Below are 22,236 nucleotides of genomic sequence, written 5' to 3'. Positions count from 1 at the left end.
ACATTGGAATTGCATGGCGAAGAAGCTGTGATGAGATCTATACCTTCTCAATCCTCACGGTGGTGAGCCAATGGGATGTCAGTGCCGGGAGAAGGCACTAACCAGTAACCAGCATACAATAGGAGGGGGATGGCAAGGTACATCCATTTCTGAAATTGGTCAAAGAAGATTCATGTGATCAGAGAATCCAATTGCGTATCATCAAACCGGACTCGATCGGGTATGCTTTTGCCTTACCGTCTGTTTGTACCATGTCCTGTTGATGTAGAGGCACATGCTGTGGATGATGAAGGCGACACACACAATGACGAAGAGGTGGTGAGAGTACTAGAACATGTTGAACTTGCTGATCCATCGTAGAGGATTGCGCCCAACCTGCTTGGTGAGCTCCTGCGAGAACTGCAGCAAGCGGTGTGACGAGGTCCTGCAGTACGAGTTGGTGGTCTTGCATCAGATCCACCACAAATCCATCCAATGAACCAAACCATACATCAAACTAACCACAAATTTCAATCCAAGAACAGGGATAAAGCACCGGCTGATGCCCATATATAGGAACCAGACCTCGTGGGTGTACTTCTTGAGAGGGATTGTGAAGGCGCAGCTGAGCCCGAGGTTGGCGATCTTGAGTACCATGGTCTTGCGGTCCATGAGCAGGTTGTGAAGGACATGACCTTGCACAGCTGGTACATCAAGATCTGCAAATACAACATCTACCAAATCAAACACGGATAACACATTCACACAAATACCTCGCGTGCACGGTTCAGGAAACACTACTGCACCCTCGACCGGTCCAAATAGCATTGACAGTGATTAGTCATGTCGATCATTGAGTCCCATGACCGGTCCTGGCACCTCGCGGGGAACTGGTTAATAATATTCTAATTAATTATTAAATTGATCATTTATATAATTACAATCACGATAATTAATTAGAATACTATCTAGTATTTCTGACATATGTTTTATGTGCAAGATCAGAACACACGTCTTTTCAACATATGTCATCACAATAAAACTTAATAAAGAGTGAGTAATGAAATTATATTAGAAATCTTTAGAGGATGATCATTTATAATAATTTACAACGCAAAACACTAAGAGGATAAAAGAATAGTCTCACCTCTTAGCCACCTAGAGATACTACACAATGGAAAACAAAAACTATGAATAACAAAAGATGGATGAAGCCATTTGCCCTGAGGCACTACCTCAAAACCTCGTCACTTGAGTAGTTTGCACTACTCCTGCCCGTCACCAATATCAGCGGACGTGAAGTAGCCAAACACTAGCTCCTCCTAACCTATAACACCTGTAAAAGCAGTGTGAGTACGAAGATACTCACAAGACTCAATCCATAATAGATGCATATACTAGCCCCACTCTAAGGATTATACATTTAGATGAGTTAGCAAGGAATCGACCACAAGGTTAAGCAGATTCATATGCAAAAATAATTTTTAACACAAAGGTGTGAGCATCCATACTTAATCACAAATACCCTTCTATCCTGAAATCTACATCATGAACATATCTGAAACAGAACCATTCTATCTCAACAATAGTCATCTCCAACCATTTTCCAACATGCTATACTATCATCCCACATCGGACTCTACAACTACTGTATATGGACAGAAGCATGCTCATGACCGAGTGCATAGCAATTTGAATTATTTTTACACCCTGCATGGGTATTCCTGGACCCACACAACATGAGACCAACTCCCACACAATTGGCCAATTGTGTTTGATGATTCACATATCAGCAGTTCATGTACCCACCTCGAACCTTTGTTAACACATGAAAGAACAGGTAGATGCAATCTGAATATGGCTAATTACCAATGAAGTACTCGAGTTGGGGTTCAACAAACCGATAAATGGCGAAACTGTCTAAAACAAAATAATCTAAATTAAATCCAAACCTAAACTATGATGGCTACTGTATATTTGTAGCGGGACATGAGGAGATCGAACTAGGGTTGTGCAACCATAGAAAGAGGCATACACAACTTGAACTCCGACCCCGACACAATTACAAGGCCTAACTAGGTTCAAAACGGTGGCGCATTATCTTATTTCTTTGGCTCTGATTAAACATAAGGAATATTTGGGCGAGCTTATATCCATTGGAAAGGGCTCATCGTAAGTTTTCTAGAATATCCAAGATCGCTTAAAACGGACTCCGTATAAGAGAGTTATGTCCGTTTTACTGACATGCTGTCCTGAGACTCTACTACGACCACGACTTCGACCACGACCACGACCACGACTAGAGCTCAGCCTTGAGTACGAGTAGACTTGGCCTTCGAGGGGTGACGTCCGGGTAAGGTTGTAGTGTTTCTCCCACGTTTCTAAGTAATAAAACATTACAAGAATTTAGTAGTAATTCATCCAAGTAAGCATGATCAGCAAGAAACGAGTTCACCTGATGGTCTAATTGTCATACATATGCTCTTATAATTGTACCTTCTATGATTTGAGAATTATTGCCGGTATTGATCGTATCCGAAAGAGCCATGATCTCGTCAATATTTCTGCAAAATAAAATTCTTACACAGATAATTTGACGAAAAGAGGTTAGCCTTGGAATCAGACGTGCTCTTTATGTGATCAAGAAGTTGAAACCCCAGTATACCTGTGCAAGGATTGCATTTTCACAAATAAAGTTTGGTGGCTTATCTCTCTAAGGCTAAGAATCGCTAGCTTGCTGTCATTTTCTCAGTTCCAATCTCTGCGTGGTTGGTGGAAGGCATCATCTAACAAAATTGATAAACAACTAAGATGTGATTTTAATGATGTGGTCATAACTTTTTGATGGAATATCTAGAAGGAGAGAAATTGTAGAACCTTCCAAAACACCTTAACGGATGCACACCAAGTAGCTCAGAGAACGATGGACCAATTTGAAGATTTTCACAAGGCTATGTTGACGTGTTGATGTATTGATTCATGCTGCTCTAGGGCGCACGCTTTCCTTTAAGTAGAGCTCGTCTCGGGCACTTTAGTAGTTAAGTTGTTGTGTTCTGGCCTCTGTTAACCTTTTTCCTTTTGTTTTTTTCCTCTAGAGACTCTTTTCCTCCTACTTTAATAAAATCGGTAGAACTCCTCTCACCGTTTCGAGAAAAAGATCTTGGAGTTTGGATGACAAGAATTCAGCTTTGGAAGATCTGTCAGGGAAGCATGGTCCTGGACCATCTCAGCAGGTACTGCCAATTCGGCAGCAAATCAGTTAGACTCGTAGCTAATTCGAATTAAAAAAATATCACCGAATGATCTCTCACCCTCCAGAACACAAATGTATCTTTCTATTATATTACTAATTAGCTAACAAAAGAAGCATCCTCATTCGCTCTCAAAGATTATAAATTACCATATTAATAAAAAAAAAGAAAATAATGTTTCTTACACATATTTATAAATTATCCATTACTGCTATTAAAAAAATTAAAATCAAAATACCTTTATAGCTGCTTCTCTATTGCGCACCTCTACTTATTATTAAAACACGAAGCCAAATGCTGGCAAAAAAGGACAACATAATTTGACATGGCATTAGGATCCCGAACAGGATTGCTCAGTGCTGGCCCTAGCTACTCTACCGTTTGGTGCGCATGGAGCTCGGGGCCAGAGTAATTGACCAGGAGAAGACGATGTTGCCCCACGAGTCCCTGCCTTTCTGCTACATAGATCGCGAGCTTCATTATTCAGACTCTGGAGTCAGGACTTTGAATGTGTCCAGGTGTGTTTAGCTGATTTTTTAAAACCATTCATTTTTTCTTCACTCTTTCTAGTTCACAGTCGGACTATTTTTTCATTTTCATACAACCTCTCTCGTATCTCTCATCTCCGGCTGCCATTGTTAGGGGAGAGAGGTTTCGGGGAGGTGCTCTGGGTTTAGAGGGATGCCTGAGCGGCAACCTAGTGATGCGATGAGACGATGATGACGGCGCCGGCAGCCGATGCCAATAACAATCCGATTAATACGGTGAAGAGCCATAGAAGAGGGGAGAACAGGGTAGGATGGGGGAGAGCCTCTCCCTTTTTTTTTTCCCTCCCTTTGTGTGGTACATGTGTACAGGAATACATGTACCACACCTAACCACCAGCAGTGGGTTAGATGGGGGTACAACATATCCGTTGGATTAATTCAAATTACAAGGTATATATATAATTCAAATTACAAGGTATATATATATTTCAGAATTCAGATCAAGCGTACCGCACCTAGCGGAAAAGTAGGGGCATCTCGGCTGCCCGATTGCACCATACTCACCCAGCATTTCCATGCAGCCGTATCAATCGATTCAACTCATTTGAGCTGAGCAAGAGTAGGAATTTTAATTTGTGCCGTAATCATCGCTGCACGCACGGATGCAGCTCGAAAGAACGAACAGTAAATGATTAATTCCGTGAACGTGAGGTTAATGATACTGCTGCAGTCTTAAGCACTGAAGTGAAAGTGAGGTCGGTTGGCGCGCGACGGTCCTGAATGACCACCTTCGCTCGACCCGCGAGTTTCTTGGAAGGCACTGTAGCCAGAGCCAGCAGCAGCATGTACCTCGGGATCCCCGCGCGTGTCTGCGTCGGACAATGATCCTCTGCAGTGCAGAAGGCAATACATACTGTAGCAGCTGAAACAGTAAATTGCGAGTAGCTGATCAGTGATTTGCAGTGCACTGTAGATACAGTACTGTAGCAGCAGTATCCCGTTAAACTGCAGCGGTGATTTCTACTGTAGCATCTGATCTGATCTGTTGATTTTTATTCTGATGACGGAGAAAGGGTCTAATGCATTTTACTGCAGCCCTCTGCAGTTGCTAGTTGCAATTGCAGAGGATCCCGATCGATCTGCATCGGGAACCAAGAAACACGCACGTGTCAATGGCGGACGGATCAACAGTGACGACACTCATGCGGGCAGCCAATGGTGCGTGTCATCAGCGGCGCGCATCGCATGCCAACATCGCTCACGCGTACGGGCTAGCAAGGGTGGTGTTAGACGCGAAACACGTTAAACACTGTATCTTATGTGTATAATTCGACGAGTAGTACTTAAGGATATTTTGGTCGTGGCGTTGTATTGTTAGATCTTCATCGTCATCCACACCCATGAGGATCCTATCGGAGCGCGGATGGCTGACGGCTTATCTTTAGTCGTCGAGATCCAAAACATATAGCAATACAGATTGGAAGAGAGAACAAGACTACATAAGCTAGGCAAAAGAGATAAAAATAAAAGATAGATTTATTTTGATCGATTGATTAATTTCTTCAATCGGCCATGACACTCTTATATTTAGAAATGACAGGTATTAGCCGTAAGAGATTAGTACTACTAAGTCAAACCGAACAATACTTGCATATATGATTCAGCTATGCTTTTTTATCTTTAAACTTTCTATAACTAAGTTATATTTTCTAATCGACCACGTAAATTCCCATATATTTACTTAATTATCTTTTATTGTAGCTGGATCTTTTTGATTCGACTACATGCTTGACGTATTCATGCACTTGAATCCGACCAGCTCTTCCACCTGTTTGGAGACCAACTGCTGAAGCAAACCATGATTACTGATCGCCTCACTGGTCATGACCACTGATCATAGTCACTGGTCGTGACCACTGATCATAGTCACTGGTCGTGGTCATGAAGTAATATTCACTGATCGATGTTACTATTTATCTGGTCAGAGGTACTCCCCATTTGGATGAATACTGTTTACTATTATCAAAGTACTGTTCACCAGGATCGGAACACTGTTTGTGAACACTGTTTATAATGATCCGAACACTTTTTATCGGTAAAAAAAAACTTTCAGAAATATAATTCTTCACAATATACAATTTCAATCGGGCATTTCTCTCACATCTCACATGACGCTCCAGGGTTCATATCGCAGGGCCGGTAAGTCGAAACAGACGAGCTACCACGGTGGGCGGCTCAACACTATCTTCGGCTCCACTTCCAGCCCCAATCAACGATCCAAGCCCAGCACCCCAAAAAGCCTCAATTGATTTTGGTTTTGTTCGAAAAAACTACGACCTCAGTCGGAACGTTTATTCCTTATTGAGATATTCGTAAATATGTATATAAAGAATCAGTTACAGATAAATTTAGAGTTTGGATTAGGTGATATTAGAAATAAAATTATAATCAAACTTTTATTTCTAAGCTTATAAATGTTAGGTATTATCGTGTAGCCGTAATAATAATAAGCAGATAAATATAGACGAAGAGAGTTTCATACCTCAATTGGAACTACGGTTGATTGATGTCACGCCGCTTGGACGCGTTTTTTCGGCCTTTTGTTGGTATTCATTAGACCAGTATTTTTTGGTTTGGTCTTGGGAAAGCTTAAAATCTGTGGTTTCGATGATGCTTGTACCCATCCATCCTTTTTTTGTTAAAAAAAATTTCTTTCCGCAAAACAGAAGTTGTGTAGAGTTTAGACAGTGTACTCCTTGCTCGGTGAATAAAACACTCGGATTGGAATTTCAATCAGATACTATGAGCTTCAATCCTTTTTGTAATCGCCATATACATCAATTCATTCATTAGCACAATTTTAATCAGCCCCATCATCAATCCATCAGACCAAGAAGCCCATCAGCTCTGGCAACTTACACCCGATGATTTTGACAGTACAGTTGCAAGCAGGCATCTCGATCGATGGAGCAGAGGCCATGGCGGCCACCAAATTTAGGGAATAAAGAGAGGAAAGAAAAAGATCGCAAGAGAAGAAGACGGCCTCGCCGATCGTCACGCCAACAACAACCACGTCATCGGATCGAGTAAGTCATCTCCTCCGACGCCCGCTCGCCGGCGCCACGGATCGGTTCGCCGCGCGCGCCGAGCCGCCCTTGATTGTACCGGTCGGCCGGAGTAGTTAATGGACACCTAGCTAGCTAGCTAACTGATGATTACGGCGCGCGGTGATCACGTCCTGACGCGGCGCAGCGCGAGGTATGCCAGCAGCCGGTACCCGAAGAACATGGCGACGAGCGCCGCGACGCAGGCCCCTGGACCGGCCTCGCCGTCGACGGCATCCGCCGGGAGCAGCCGTCTCAGGTGGCCGCTGTACTGCACGGCGATGAGCAGGCGGTAGCAGTAGTAGGTGAAGGAGGTGTACTTGGCCCACACCATGAACCCCGGCACGTTGTGCACGTAGAACCCGCCGGTGAGGAGGTACGCCAGCATGATCACCGTCACCAGCGTCGACGCGCGCTTGGCGTCCATCATCAGGGCGCCCACGGCGAGGCCGAGCCCCTCGGCGACCAGCACGTACGACAGGATCACCGCCAGGGTGAGCGCGAATGCGGCCGGCGACGGGTTCAGCCCGGTCATGAGGTACACGATGACGGTGAACGCCGTGGGCAGCACCAGCTCCATGGGCAGGTCGCCGGCCATGCGGGACATGAAGTAGGACGACAGCGCGTACATGCCCGACGTGCGCTCCCGGGCCAGCACGGGCCGCTCCTGCGGGAACGCGAACACGGCGTTGAAGGACGCGAAGACGCCCCAGAAGATGGACACGAAGAAGAGCAGGCCCAGGCGGTCCTGCACCGCCAGCGGCGACGACCGCCACCACATGGCGCCGGCCACCAGCGCCGGCGCGATGATCTGGAACATGCGCAGCGACGTGAACGCCTCGTGACGCCGCTCCTTGAGGCTGCGCCGGAGCAGGATCGCGAACTGGTTCCCCCAGCTCGTGCACCCGCTGCAGCTCTCCACCGCCAGCTGCTCGCCGACGCTCCGCGCGTGCTCTGCGACGACGCCCGCGTTGATGGACGCCTTCACCCTGGGGGCCAGCTCCTTGTTGTACGACGAGATCAACGACTGCTTCACGTTGCCGCCTTCTGTTGTGCAATTGTAATCTGCTTGAGCAAAACCTGTACAACAACGGTACCAAAAAAAGGCAGTTAGATATCAAGATAACATGAATCAAGAACAGGAAACGTAGGCGCAATATTGCTTTTGAGAAATGTGATGTTACACATTCCTTCTCCAATTGTTTTGATGTACATCCTACACATCGCGCATCATCTACCGTGCTATCTAAATTTTAAAAGATTACATTTTTCACGGCCCCACCAATGTTAAATTGAGCACCAATAATCGACACCATATTTGATTTGAAATCTGAGAGATGTTTAAGTGAAAAAATACAATTATATTTATAGCCATCCGATTATTAATCAGATGGCTTAGAAGCCACTGGGACATCGTCGGGGCCGCTAACTTTGACCAAGCGACCACGGATCTAAGAAACGGATCTGCCGTGCTAGCTGTGGTGACATGAAAGGCCTTCGGATAGATGGATCATGCTTGAAGCTTTTGGTTTGATGTGCTGGTGCGCTCAGCAAATGAAAAAGAGGTGCCAAGCCAAAAGGGGAGAGGACCCTCCAAAGCGGGCAAATTTGCACCAAAAAATGATTCCTCCTGTCTAAAGCCGGCATGAGCAACGGCATATATTTCCAAGTCTAGAGAGACAGGCACTTGGAACCATATCCATATCACCGCCCTGAGGAATTGCTCATGCATGATGCATCCACCATGCATGTAAAAGGGGCAAAGAACCAGATCCAACAAAAAGCTCCCACAAGTGTCGGATCCATCACCTGTGCAATCCTAAACCAGAGTGCTTTTATGTTCAGTTCAGGGTGAGATTTATCCAAGTTTAGTGCTAAATGAGATACCAATAATACCCAGCTCCTGCAAAAAAGTGGAGAGTACCCACCGATTTCTTTAACCGGTGGTGTCGACGCACACGTCTGACCTTGGTACACGTCTGACCTTGATCTATAGTGAACTCATAGGAATCCCATTCATATAAGTATTTTCTGTTTGTAACATAATAATTTTTACACTTATCTAATTATGTTATTAGAGTTATAACTTATACTTAAATAGTGTGGCTGTCGTGCGGTCACCATAGTATTGGTGAGTACGCACGGAAAATGGATAGTGCCCCTGCACCCGCTACCGGCTACCGGGTTAGCGGGTGAGTCGCGGTGATATAGCTTTCTGTCTAGTGTGATGATGTTCAGCACCAGTGCTAGTGCCATAATTCCCGCCTTCCTCGTCACGATGTCCCGTAGGAGTGATTTTCCAACCATAAAGTGATTTGCAAACGAGGGTGGAGAACACTACGGAAGGCAAACACTCACCCTCTCCACTCTTTTTGTTTGCCCTTTCTCTCTCCTCTCTCCACTCTTTTTTTTCTCGCCCTTCCTCTCTCCTCCTCCTCCCTCTTTCTTGGGTGCACTCCACACAAACTCACCAGGTGTTTTCCATGTCCCCAGACACATACTACTCTAGTACTCCTGACTTCAAAGCCACACGACATATCAAACTTGATTCCTCTCTGTCTGTCTGTCTCTCTTGGAGTCACTCAATTGCCCAACTTTGCTTGTTTTAGTGATTTGGTCAATCTAGATATCCAACACATATTAATTTTGATTCTAAATGTATTCCAACTCATCATCTTGATTATGAACAGAAATATCTCTGTGCCTCGTTTTCTTGTTGTAGAAATTAATTGTGAAGGCTGTTGCACCTTTTTCTTTTCCTTCTCGAACTGAAAAAACAGATAATGTTGTTGCAGTTAGCGAGCAGTAAGCACTCACCATTGGCGAGGTCGAGCATGAAGTCGGCCGGGTTAACGTGGAATCCCGGCTCGAAGCCGACGGACGCGAAGTAGTCCATGGCGTCGCGGCCGGCGCCGTAGTAGAGGCAGCTGCCTTCGGCGAGCAGCAGCACGGAGTCGAACATACGGTACACGCGGGAGGACGGCTGGTGCACGGACAGCACCACCGTGCGGCCCTTGCGGGCCAGCGCCGAGAGTGTGGCGACGAGGCGCGCGGCGGCGGTGGAGTCGAGCCCCGACGTAGGCTCGTCCAGGATGAGCAGGCTCGGGTTCACGAGCATCTCGTGCCCGATGCTGACCCGCTTCCGCTCGCCGCCGGACACGCCGCGCACGAACGCGTTGCCGACGATGGTGTCGGCGCACGCGGCGAGTCCCAGCTCGGCGATGACGGCCTCGGCGGCCGCCGCCTTGGCCGCGGCGGGGCCGGCCCGCGGCAGGCGCAGCATGGCGCAGAAGACGAGCGTCTCCCGCACAGTGAGGTGCGGGTGCAGCACGTCGTCCTGCGCCACGAAGCCCGTGAGACGCTGCACGGCGCGCGACGGCGGGCGCCCGCCCGCCAGGACCGTCCCGGCGTGCCGGCCCGCGAGGCGGCCGCCGAGGATTGAGAGCAGCGTGGACTTGCCGCTCCCGGACGGGCCAAGCACGGCGAGCACCTCGCCCGGGCGCGCCTCGCCGGTTATCCCCTTGAGTATCGTCCTCTCCTCCACCGCCACCGCAACGCCGGCCCCGCCACCCGAATGCGATATCCGACCGGGCGGCGCCTTCGCCGCCGCCGACCTCTCCACCTTGACGCGGTACGACACGTCGATGAACTGCAACATCAATCCAATTCGTTAAAAAACGAACACCTTGATCGAGGCGCGTGCATCCAAGTGCTGAATCAACACTGCATCGGGTAGCTACCTGGAGGTTGAGCGGCGTGCAGACAGTCGTCAAGAAGCAGTCCATCTTGGACTCCGTCGCCGCCGCCGCCGCCGGGGCCGCTGCTTCCATGGACGTTCCGGCCGTTAAAGCAGCAACATTATATGTTCAATCACAAGATCGACAAAGCAACAACAAACCTAACAAACGCAGCGGCAAGAACAACTCAACGGAGTAGCTGATCTGCGAGAGGTGGCGGCGCGCGATTGATCGAGAGTGGCATGCGATGCGCTAGCTCGCGAGTGAATGTGAGGAGAGGGGCGGCGAGGCGGGGAGGGGTATATATGGAGCCGGGCCGCGGCTGGCGAGGGTGGTGGTGGTGGCCACGTCACGGCCGGGACGATGGGGCACGTGGCGGGAGGGCGCGGCAAGTGGAGAGGCGGTCCCGCCGGTGCTGTGGAGGGGGATGGCTTTTTGGCGCGCGCCACCTTTTGGACCAAGGTTCCGTCGGGAGGACGACTGAGAACAGAGGAGAGTGTACGTTTGCTGTTTTGGGAAGGAAGGAAGAAGGAAGGCCACACGAAACATGCATGGCGATCCAGCTAGTGGGGCGGCATCATCGACAGAACTAAGCACCTGCTCGCCCAACCTCGTCAACCCCGGCCGGCCGCCAGATCTTTCACCGCGCTGGAATAACGTGGTAGAGTATACAGGAGTGAGCTACATCCGTCAAAATCAAGGTGTCACCGATAGTGTCGTCGCCGATGAAGCTAGCTGCTAGATACAGTTCACCAGGGTAGTGCGTTTGCAGACTAGGAGAGGACGTCATGGATGGATGGCCGCTCTTGCACTCTAGCTAGCTTGCACTGCTCATCGAACTGAACCTGAACCTGAACCGTCGCCAATGGATTGCACGCAGCAGCAGCGGGATCCGGAGAAGGAGGTCGTCTTTGACTTGTTTCCGTTGCAGGTGCTGGGAGAACGCGTGTGCCAGCCGGCTACCTATGGGGAAAAAAAAATTCTATGCAGTGATGCTCCAGACGCCTTCTCCTGCACCTAGTATCACCGTTGCGTAGAATTTTTGACAGCTACTAGCAATGGATGGATATGCACGCCTACGTCGCAAGCTTATAGGGATCTAGAAGTCTTTGACTCGTTTTCATGCCCTTGCTTGCCTCGCATATATGTACGTAGTCCCATGCATGCAATGCAAAGCGCTTGAAATGCGTTTCCTTCCTCGTTTACAATGCCCCGGCAGGAAACCTGCCGGCGACCCTGCGCGGCGGTGTTGGCCTTTGTTTGGACCCGCACGCGACGTCGTGGACACCATGTTACGTGCTTGCGGACAAAGTGTACAGCGTCTGCCACCTCACGCCGGTTACTCCGTTTAAGTTTCGTCCTACGTGTACCTACGTACGTATATATCCAGCTCAGTGGCAGACAGACCCAGCGGAAGCTCCTAACGGGCTGCTTCTTCTTCCTCTTCCTCCTCTTCTTCCAATTCCAAGAGCTTTTCTCGATCTACTAGCATGCTTTGGAGAACTAAAGCTACGATCAAAAGGGTATACTATATCGATGCTATGCGCTGATGTCATAAACACATAAGACATACCCAACTAGATCGTCTGACTTCAGGGGGAATGAAGTCATGGTGCCTTCATTCCACGATGAGTCGTTGGATCTTAGATTAACGGATATGATTTGATGGTACAGTACTTAACTGTAGATTACTGTACATCTCTCACAAAGTACTGTTCGCCTCTGACTTTGTTGCGGTGAAGTAAGAGGATCTGGATTGAAGACCAGGGGGAACATGGTACCATTCTGGGGATATATGAACTACTTGCTCGTTCGTTACAGAATACGTTTTCATGCCTTTGGATAGATAGATATGTGCGCGCGCGTCGTTCTAGCTGCGGCCAACACATGTATGATTCTGTCGAGCTGCGGAAAGTGAGGCCGGTGATCGTCAGTTCGTCACGATCTGGTCCATGCATGCATAATGTGCCTGATCGTTCGACTTTTACGTGTTTCGTTCATTGTGGACATGAATACGGTGCTTGAACGCAAGTGGCCAGTCTTTGTCCGGTTTAGGTGCTACAGATCTATCGATCTAGACTCTCAACAATGCAACTAGCTGCAAGTCTCGTCTATCAGATCTTTATGCTTATACCCGTACGGCAGCGAGAGCAGCTAGAAAAATATCAAGAGACACGTGTGAGCTAGGCATCAATATATATAATGGTCTTGGTGCAACTTGGTTAATTGTAGCTCGTGTATAATGTACCGCAAGGAACTGCGTATGTGTATCGCAGGGTTTTTTTATGGTAAATAAAATTTAGCAGTTGTCACCAATAAAGATGATTTATCGGATATATTAGATATACTAGATAAAATTAAAATAAAAATATCAGTAAATATAGTAAATTTTTTCTACAGGACCTATCGGTAGACCCGATAAACTAAATGTATTGGATATACCGGGCCAATTTTTTTTTTACTGATCAGGTCTTTTACCGGTAAATAAAATTTACCGGAGGTCACTAGTAAACATGATTTATTGGATATACCAGATAAAATTCAAATATTTTTTAAATATTGATAAATATGGTATTTTTTCTACCAAGGTCCAATGGTAGACCCAATAAACCATATATACCAGGCCTACTTTTTTTCCCTGACCGCGCCCCAGTTGGCCCAAATTGGATTAACTTATTTTGCTTGACCGATGAGGGTTAAGTTATTGAAGTCTACATATCGAATATATTGTAAGAGATACAGTTCTATTGCTTCTTATAGAAACCAATCAAATTAAACTCTTACTAAAATGTCCTTATCCTCCAGTGTTGGTGCAACATCGATCCCTTTTTCTTGTTTCCTAGTCATATAAGTCACGAGCAACATATATAGTACATGCAAGGAGAAGGATCACCCCGACTCCCTGGTGTTTTCCCAAAACGCCCACGTTTGCATTACTACTAAATCAATTTGTTAGGACTTTAAATATAACTAGATCCATTGACTTGCCTAGTGTTGCACTGCGCATTGGAGATAGGCACAAGAAGGGAGCAATCAACAAAATTGTTTAACAAACAACTGGTTAGATAGAGAGAGAAATGGAGAATACCCATAATTGTCTTTTTAGTACTTGAGCATCAAAGTAATCCAAATGCATTAGCCTCAGTCAATTTATCTAGGACTTGGGTATCAGTGTATAAATATCGTCTGCTACCAATCATACATTTGTTATAAATCTGCTAAAGATATTATTACATTGCTTGTTTTTATTCATTCCAAATCACACACAGCACAAAATCTGCTAGTTCGTATTCCAAACGCAGTGATAATGCTTCTATAAATCCCGAGCCGATCTCCCTTAGTCTACACCCCATCTCACTTCACTCCCAATCTCCAGAAAGCCACTCCCAAGGAGGAGTGACGATCGAAGTGGTGCGATAGTCACCGTCGCCACTGCAACCACCTCTACCCCTTGTGCTTGACTTCCACTTCCTCCGAGCTCATCACCGTCTCCAAGCTTGAGCCACCTCGCGACCTCCCTCGTTTCCCTGAGTCACCTTGCGACCACCCAAGCCACCTCAAGACCACCCAAGTCACCTCGTGACTGCTGTCCACCGAGCCTGAAGCCACTCTCGAGGGGTAGTGGCGGTCAAAGTGGTACGATGGTCACCATCACCACTGCGGCTGCCTCTACCCCTTGGGCTTAGCTTCCAGGTCCTCCGTTCTCATCGTTGTCTCGCCATCTTCCGTTTCCCGACCTCACTGTCTCCCGAGCCTGTCACCTCATTTCCTGAGCTCATCTCCCCATCTCCCGAGCCCGTCGCCTCGTCTCTCGAGCCCGTCTTCCCATCTCCTTGTCTCCCCAACTAAACGAGTAGCAAATTGAACGGCAAATTGAGTAGCTAGATTGTGGCATTAAGCAAATCTAAATAAGTGGCAGAAAATAGATTTGTTTTAAAATGATTGTGTTTCGACCATTCATTTAGATGTACTATTATCACTCGGATAGCACAAAATATAAAACAGATAGCGCAAGGCGGCTGTACCAAGAGCTCTTCGACGTATGATGCAATACTAAAAGCCTACATCCTAAACCGAATAGCGTCTGGTATATCAGCTTTGCAATATCCGTTCCTATTTATCTAAGTTTAAGATGTAAAATAGTCTATTGCGAATATTTTGGTATGGGTTCCGTTGCCTAAGTTTTTCCATATCGAAATGTTTGCGGTAGAGTATTTTTATACATATGGATGGATTATCACTGCTAGTTCTCGGCTTGAACTGATAGTGATGTCAGTTTTGGATCGGTAGTGATAGTCTATTTTGTATTAGTGTGTGTTTTGATGTATATAGATAGGCAGAGGCGGTATGATGTTGAATGTGCGTGCAGATTAAACACTACTACAGAAGGGGTCAAAAGTAGCGCCCCATTAGTGTCAGTTGCATAATAACCACGATTAAAGGTATATCAGTGCCGGTTCTTAATCTCCCACATGTGAACAATGATAGAGCTGTTAAGAAACAGTACTGAAACATGCTATCAGTGTCGGTTCGTGGCTGGAACCAGATCAGTGCCGGTTCCAGCCACAAACCGACACTGATAGCATGTTTCAGTGCCGGTTCCATCCAACAACTGGCACTGAAACGATCGGACCAAAAACTTAGCCTTTGATTTGCCTTTTAGTTTCACGACTCACATCCAGCAGCCATCCGCTTTGTCCGAACCTGAAAATTTGATTGATTCTGGTTTAGGCTCGCCCCTCATGTCCGGCTCTATAGATATTTTGCTCGGCCGCCATCTCTCTCTGTCTTATCATCTCTACCACATCTCTTTGTCTCTTGCACTCTCTCACACTCTCTCTTATCATCGACGATGAGCAACCTCGGAGCGGCGTGGGCGCGGGACACGTTAGCCTCCGAGCAACACACGCTCAGCTGGCCGAGCGGCGCGGGCGCGGGGCATGACAGCTTCCGAGCAGCACGCGCTCAGCTGCAACGAGGGGTGGTGAGATTCTCTCTTTCTCTTCCGAGCAACACATGTGAGCGCGGAGCTTTGATGATGCGACGACGTGGCGTCATGGTGTGGCAGCATCGTGGCGACGTGGCATCATGAGTCCTGATGTATGAGATGATAGATGATAGATCAATCAGCTAGTTGATATTGTTGGTTGCTTAGTAGTCCACCAACATGCTATTCCTTTTCTGAGATTGATTTGTTCGTATGAGTTGATTTGTTCTATGTATGAGATGAGTCTATTTGATTGTGAGATATGTTTGTATGTATGAGATGATTTGATTTGATTGTGAGATGTGTTCGTATGGATGAGATAATTCAATTTGAGTATGTTGCGGCGGCAGCGGCAGCGCGTTGAGTGGCGACAGTACCAGCAGTCGAGCCGGCTCTCAAGCAGGCTCATTTATTTTTTTGGTTCAGGAAACTTTGCACTGCTGGTTGGAGGATCCGGCACTAAAAGTTCTTTGCACTGCTGGTTGGAGCCTCCAACCAGCAGTGCAAAGAACTTTTAGTGCCGGTTCCAGATCCGGCACTGATATTTCATAACTATCAGTGCCAATTCAAGTTTTTGAATCGGCACTGGTGGTGTTTTTAACCCGCACTGATATGCTTTTCTATAGTAGTGAAGCATTGAGCTGAAATGAATGTAGAGGTGAGATAGAGGCAGTCTACCGCTGAGATGAGTATAGGATCAAGGTGTAATGGGGTATAGGGGGACTAGAGACATGAAGATTGGAGCATTTTGAGGTGGAGATCGTGGAAGTGGAGTACACGTAGAAACGTAGGGAATAATTCAATTTAGTAGATATCCAAACTTTGAAGAGTATTTTCTTAAAATCAGTTTAGATTATTATGCTTAAAGTTAGTTGATATCTGTAGTGTTCCCTATTAGAGAACTTTGAAGAGTAATTCTTCTTCTTATGCTCCATTGGTACCCAATTTCCATGCCAATCATTGCACAAAAAAAAAATCGCAGTTTTTTTTTCCTCGGGGTGTGTTAAACTCACATAATCTTACGTGGACCCCAGAGGTTGATAGTATTCTCATAGTCTATTTGTTTGAGCTTCTACCGGTAGTTGCTTTTTCAGAAGCCTGCTATTGATAGAAGTTAGCAAAAAATATTTCTAGCTTCTGTGACTTCTATAGTAATTTAGATTGTTTTTGCTTCTAAAAACTATAGCTAGAAACCAATAAAAAAATAGGCTGTTTATTTGAGTTTCTACAAAAGCCAGAAACAAACATGCTCATAGTCTCATAGATCCCACTTCCATGCATGTTAAGTAAGCAGCTGCAAATCCCATTTCCATGTTAAGTAAGCAGCTGCTAGGTGGCCAGCTCCCCTTGTTTTGGTGCCCCTTCAGTTCTCGTCTCGTCTCCAATGCAAAACATGCATGCACTGGAATACCCCGGCAGGAAACCTGCCGGTGACCCTGCAGGTGTGTTAAGCTTTGTTTGGACCGGCTATGTGCGTTGAATCAAAATCCTCTGACTTTAGAGAGGAATAGTAAAATATAAGATAATGAACAATATCATGACTTTAAAAACCGCAGCAAAAGCAATGCAGCAACGGTATTGTAGCAATGACATCAATTTACTATGCAGATTAAACGGTTCATGTTACAATGTACCATAAATCCGATTTATCTTTAGAGGATCCAACGGTCCACCTCGATTTAAAGTCACTAACGAGGGTTTGGTGAAGTTTCAGGATGCCCTTCCATGTGCGCGAGAGGGCATGACCATGATGCTACGTGTACTGCCTCTAACGTCCAGCCTCACGTCAGTTACTCTAGCTATACATCGATCTTCTCCCATGCAGCAGCTACCTATCCAGATTGATGCGGTTCTAGAAAGTAGAAAGCTTGTAATCAGCCATTCCAAACTTCGACCAAAAATATATATACACTCTTGTCAAATTTAGGTTTTTTGCTTCTACCATATACCCTATCTGTTTAAGAATGTAGATATATTTTATTTCGAAAAAATTAAGCTTTTTAGGTTTTTAACTGATAATTAGTCAAATTATATACATGTTTAATACAAACTTTGTTTTAATAAATTTGTATTTTAAAGTACTTTTGATATAACATTAATTTCATAGCAATTGATAATATATTAAAAGAAAAATTAATGATCAAAGTTTATTTTTTGATGACTTTTTAAAAATAAAATATGTCTTACATTTTTGTACAGATGGAGTAACTGGGAAAGCAGTGATCAAAGTGTACGTACTATGTTAGGGACAGTGGAACGTGCAAGTAAAGCAAACCGGAGAGAGTACAAACTTTAGTATACGTTACAATGTTTTCGTGCGTTTGGATAGATATATATGTCGCAATATCTGCAACTAACACATGATTTGATCGAGGTGCATGCAGAAAGTGAGGCCGGTGGTCGTTAGTTCGTCACCATCTGGTCCATGCATGCACGTGGCGGATCGACGTATATATCTCCATCGACTTTTACGTACGTGTTTTGTTCACGCGGATGGATATATACGGTGCCTTGAAGCAAGTGGTCGGTGTGTTTAGGCGCCGCCCCCTTTTCGCATAATATCAGACTCACTTTGCAGATCTCCCAGCAAGTAGCTGCAAAACCAAATGTGGAATCTACTACATTCTATATCCGTACGGTAACGAAATTAAAGCTCAGCAAAACAACGAGAGGGACACATGTGAAGCAGATCGAGATACAATGCATGCATGGCCGGTGCAATTTGCAGTTGGTGTTGTACCGCAAGGAACCATGTGTCTGTTGCACATGTAGGATCACTATATAAAACCAAATATAAAGGTGGCAAGAACGTGGTGCTCTCAAGTGGAGAAATATGTTATGCATGCATCCATACACCTTGTTAAGTCTGTACTTAATATATGCAATAGATCAGCTAGCTAGAGAAGAGCAATTTGGAGATAATATAGTACAACATATATATTCATCCATCCATGTGAAACATTAGGAAAGAATAATTATACGTATGGATATGACACACTCTACGTATGTGCATGGCACTGGAACCCTTTGTATATACGTACAGTCACATGATGAAAAGGACTACGAAGTTTACCTCGTAATATGGCAGAAGTCAACGGCATCCTTTTATTTGTGAAGCTACGTGGCTAGCTCGAGAATCGTCCAATATAAAACGGACGAGGACGACGACAATGATGAAAAAAACCATGAGCGGTAGCCGGTAGTTGACACTCTAGCGTGTTATTTCATTTTAAATATTCTATAATGCCACCTGGATATGCATGGTAAAATGAACTACCCAGACACTTCTGATCTTCAAGACTTCAATAATGTACTAGAATATTACTGTTATGATAGGGACATGCATGGCTGGGATTGTACCTCAGGAGTCCAGGACAGTTAGCTAGTGAAGGATGGAAACTCTGCCCTTGGTTTGAGCACTATATATCTATAGACTCTGAGATGAAATGAATGGTTATTTTATTTCACTTCTAGACAGAGAAAAGAATTAAAGATAATAGTTAATAATATGACGAAATATTTATACAAAACACCTATTCCGATTATAAATAAAGTCATCTCTTGCGATGTGGTGCAAAATAACTAGCCTTATTGTGTTGCAGACAAGACTACGTAGCTGCGTATTCCCCGGTTCAAAAGCTCAAACGATATACGATAGGCTTATATCCCATGGGAATGTTCTTATGATGTTGGAAGCATTATTAAAAAGTACGAGCGCATGAGTTAACACTATAAAAAAAATCATAATTGTCGGTTCAAAAACTAAACCGACAGTGATAATCCAATAACCGGTCCAACTGTAGCGAAAATGACTCTATTAGATTATGATTGTGATTTTAGTGATTAATAACAACATAGTTATAGGGACTAATATGTTTGTCAAGAATATATGTTAGTAGGTCTCATGGATGCAATACATCAAGAAGCCACCGCAGCCAGAACAAAGTTTAAACGAATTGGAAAAGTTATAGGAAGATTTGCCTTACTGAAAGGTCTGGTGCAGAGGAGTTTGCACTCACCAGAGCATTGTGTCTAGAGGCAAAGTGACAGCTGATAACTTCACCAGAAGATCCGGTGCTCTATGTGTTGAACTCACTGGAGTATTTCTGATAAAGGGGAAGAAGGCTGAGGACCTCATCGGATATTCCGGTGATCTACACTGGGTAACACCGGAGCATTTTTTGTAGAGAAGAATACAATTGCAGAAGACTGAAGAACAACCCACTGGAAGGTCCAATTCTTGGTTTGTTCAAACTGAATTGTACCACCAGAGTATTTTTGTAGAGATGACTGCAAGTATTGAAGAATGAAGAACAACCTACAGAAGGTCCGGTGCTCTGAAGATGAATGCACCAGAGTATTTTACATAGAGAGACTGCAAAGACTCGAATGACTTAAGATAACTCACCAGTCCGGTGATGGATTTGAAGGGACACCGGAGGTTCCAACGGCTAGTTTCTAAGTTTGTACTCATCGAATGATCCAGTGTTAGTACTACTGTTCTCACCAGATCATTTGATGCTAACAGTTTTTCTGAGCTATTGGGAAAATGACTAGTTAGCGGGTTTAAGGCTATAAATACCCCTTTACTCAGTCATTTGAATATGTGGCATGCTGCTGAAGTCTAGAGGAAGCTCATATACACTTGAGAAGATATCCAAGCCACCAAAATACTTAAACTGATCATTCAATGCAATTAAACACAAGATTAGAGAGTGTTTAGTGCTTATAGACCTAGAGTGAGTTGTAGCTAGATGCTGCAACTTGAAGAAGAGATCAAAGAGTGATCCTAACTTGTACAGAGTGGTACTTCATTGCCTTAGAGTCTTGGTGACTCGCCAGCATCTTGGGCCTTGGTGGCTCAAGCTTTTTGACCCTCCAACTTGGTGTAGATTGGTGGCAAGACATGTGTACGGGGACACGGATACCCTTGCCTTTGTGGCTCAAGCTCCGATGTGATTACGATGGCAAGTGACCGGAAGAGAGGCTAGTGTTGAGGTCTTGCCTTGTTGGCTTATCCAGCTTGATGCCTTGTCTTGATGGCTCAAGACTATTGACCGGGTACCGACCGGGAGCATATCCTTAGTGGAGCTCTAATGTGGACTATGGGTGATATTCATGTCATCGATACAATAGGATAAAAATCATTTGTGTTGAGTTTGTCTCTCCACCTTATTTACGTTTTCACATTTACATATTTGCAATTTATCTTGCTAGAGTAGGTTGCAATCTTCTTAAGTGGTAGAGTAGACACACTAGATAAATCTAGAGCACATTTAGATAGAAATTGAGATATATTTATCTTGTGAAGTTTTTGGAGCCAATTTAGTTTAGTTTATAAGTGTCATAATCCACTCCCCTCTTAGGACATCATCGTTCCTCATAATTAGTATCAGAGCCACATGCTTTTGATAGGCTTAACATCCTAGAGTTGTGACGTCCGAGGTTAGGATGGATACCCATAGCGCTCTATTTTTCTATGATACAAATTTTCTCGTTAGAAAATTTTAATGTCTTGTTATTTGCAAGCTAAAAATTTATATGTTTGGAGAGTCACCAAGGACGAGATGAGACCTCGCATCACCAACAAGGAGAGACAATTAGATGCATTGGCGAAGAGTATCCTTTTATTATCTTTAAATGTTGACACATTTAATTGTGTTTATTCTCTGACCAATACGCATGATATTTAGAATAGTCTCATTGAAATACATGAAGGCGCAAAGAATTTGCGGAATGAGAAATATCATGTGCTTAATAGCATCAAACAATTTCCCATGAAAGTGCTAATGACATGTACTCACGTTTGAATATTTTTATCAATGAGATCAATCGGCTAGGTTTGATATCAATTGACGATGATCAAGTGGTAAGAAGAATATTTCAAGCTCTTTTTCTAAAGAACAAGTTAATAATCTCCATCATCTACGACAACAACGACATCAAAAAGATACCTTGGAATCTTGGTGGCTCGTCGGCATCTTGAGCCTTGGTGGCTCAAGTTTGTTGACCCTATGACTTGGTGTGGAGCAGCGGCAAGACACGTGTACGAGGACGTGGAGTCCATTGCTTTGGTGGCTCAAGCTCCAAAGTGATTACAGTGGCAAGTGATCGGAAGAGAGGCTAGTGATGAGACCTTGCCTTGGTGGCTTGGTGGCTCATCCAGCTTGAGGCCTTGCCTTGGTGGCTTGGTGGCTCAAGAGTCATGATCAGGTACCGACCGGGGGCATATCCTTAGTTGAGCTCCGACATGGACTAAGGGTAGCATTTATACCATCGATATCACGAGATAAAAATCCCTTGTGCCGATTTTCTCTCTCTACCTTATTTATATTTCCGTATTTACATACTTGCAATTTACTTTGTTAGAGTAGGTTGCAATCCTCTTAAGTGGTAGATTAGACACACTAGATAAACCTAGAACATATTTAGATAAAAATTGAGATAGATTTATCTTGTGAAATTTTTGGAGTCAATTTGGTTTAGTTTCTAAGTGTCCTAATTCACCGCTCCCCTCTTAGGATATCACCGTTCCTCACACCAACAATCATTAAGTCAAATCCACAACCATGCCAATCACTCGTTACATATAAATCAAGACACATTTTAACTTGGTTTCTCATATGTACAATCACTGCTGGTTCTTGAGCTTATTCTGCCAATTTGTGTATTTATCACTACCAGTTCGAG

The 22,236-nt window shown here is 44.8% G+C and overlaps 1 protein-coding gene across 3 annotated transcripts; it reads right to left on the bottom strand.

Annotated features, from left to right (window-relative positions):
* Positions 1–6,499: 6,499 nt before the first annotated feature.
* Positions 6,500–10,864, bottom strand: LOC133900666 (ABC transporter G family member 25-like). Of its 3 annotated transcripts, XM_062341871.1 has the most exons (4): positions 10,721–10,864; positions 10,563–10,642; positions 9,640–10,471; positions 6,500–7,902 (listed from the first exon to the last, which is right to left on the bottom strand). In XM_062341871.1, exons 2-4 carry the CDS (start codon positions 10,605–10,607, stop codon positions 6,950–6,952), a joined length of 1,830 nt encoding a protein of 609 aa, XP_062197855.1. In that variant the 5' UTR covers positions 10,608–10,642; positions 10,721–10,864; the 3' UTR covers positions 6,500–6,949. The 3 variants fall into 3 exon arrangements, with proteins under 3 accessions (XP_062197855.1, XP_062197853.1, XP_062197854.1); XM_062341869.1 differs by having other exon boundaries at positions 10,563–10,827; XM_062341870.1 differs by having other exon boundaries at positions 6,500–7,887; positions 10,563–10,827.
* Between the last annotated feature and the right edge of the window lie 11,372 nt (positions 10,865–22,236).

The sequence above is a fragment of the Phragmites australis genome, chromosome 19, assembly GCF_958298935.1.
Source record: "Phragmites australis chromosome 19, lpPhrAust1.1, whole genome shotgun sequence".
NCBI classification, from domain to species: Eukaryota; Viridiplantae; Streptophyta; class Magnoliopsida; order Poales; family Poaceae; genus Phragmites; species Phragmites australis.
The sequence above is the reverse complement of the archived record's forward strand: the minus strand, read 5'-3'. Positions and strand labels throughout refer to the sequence as shown.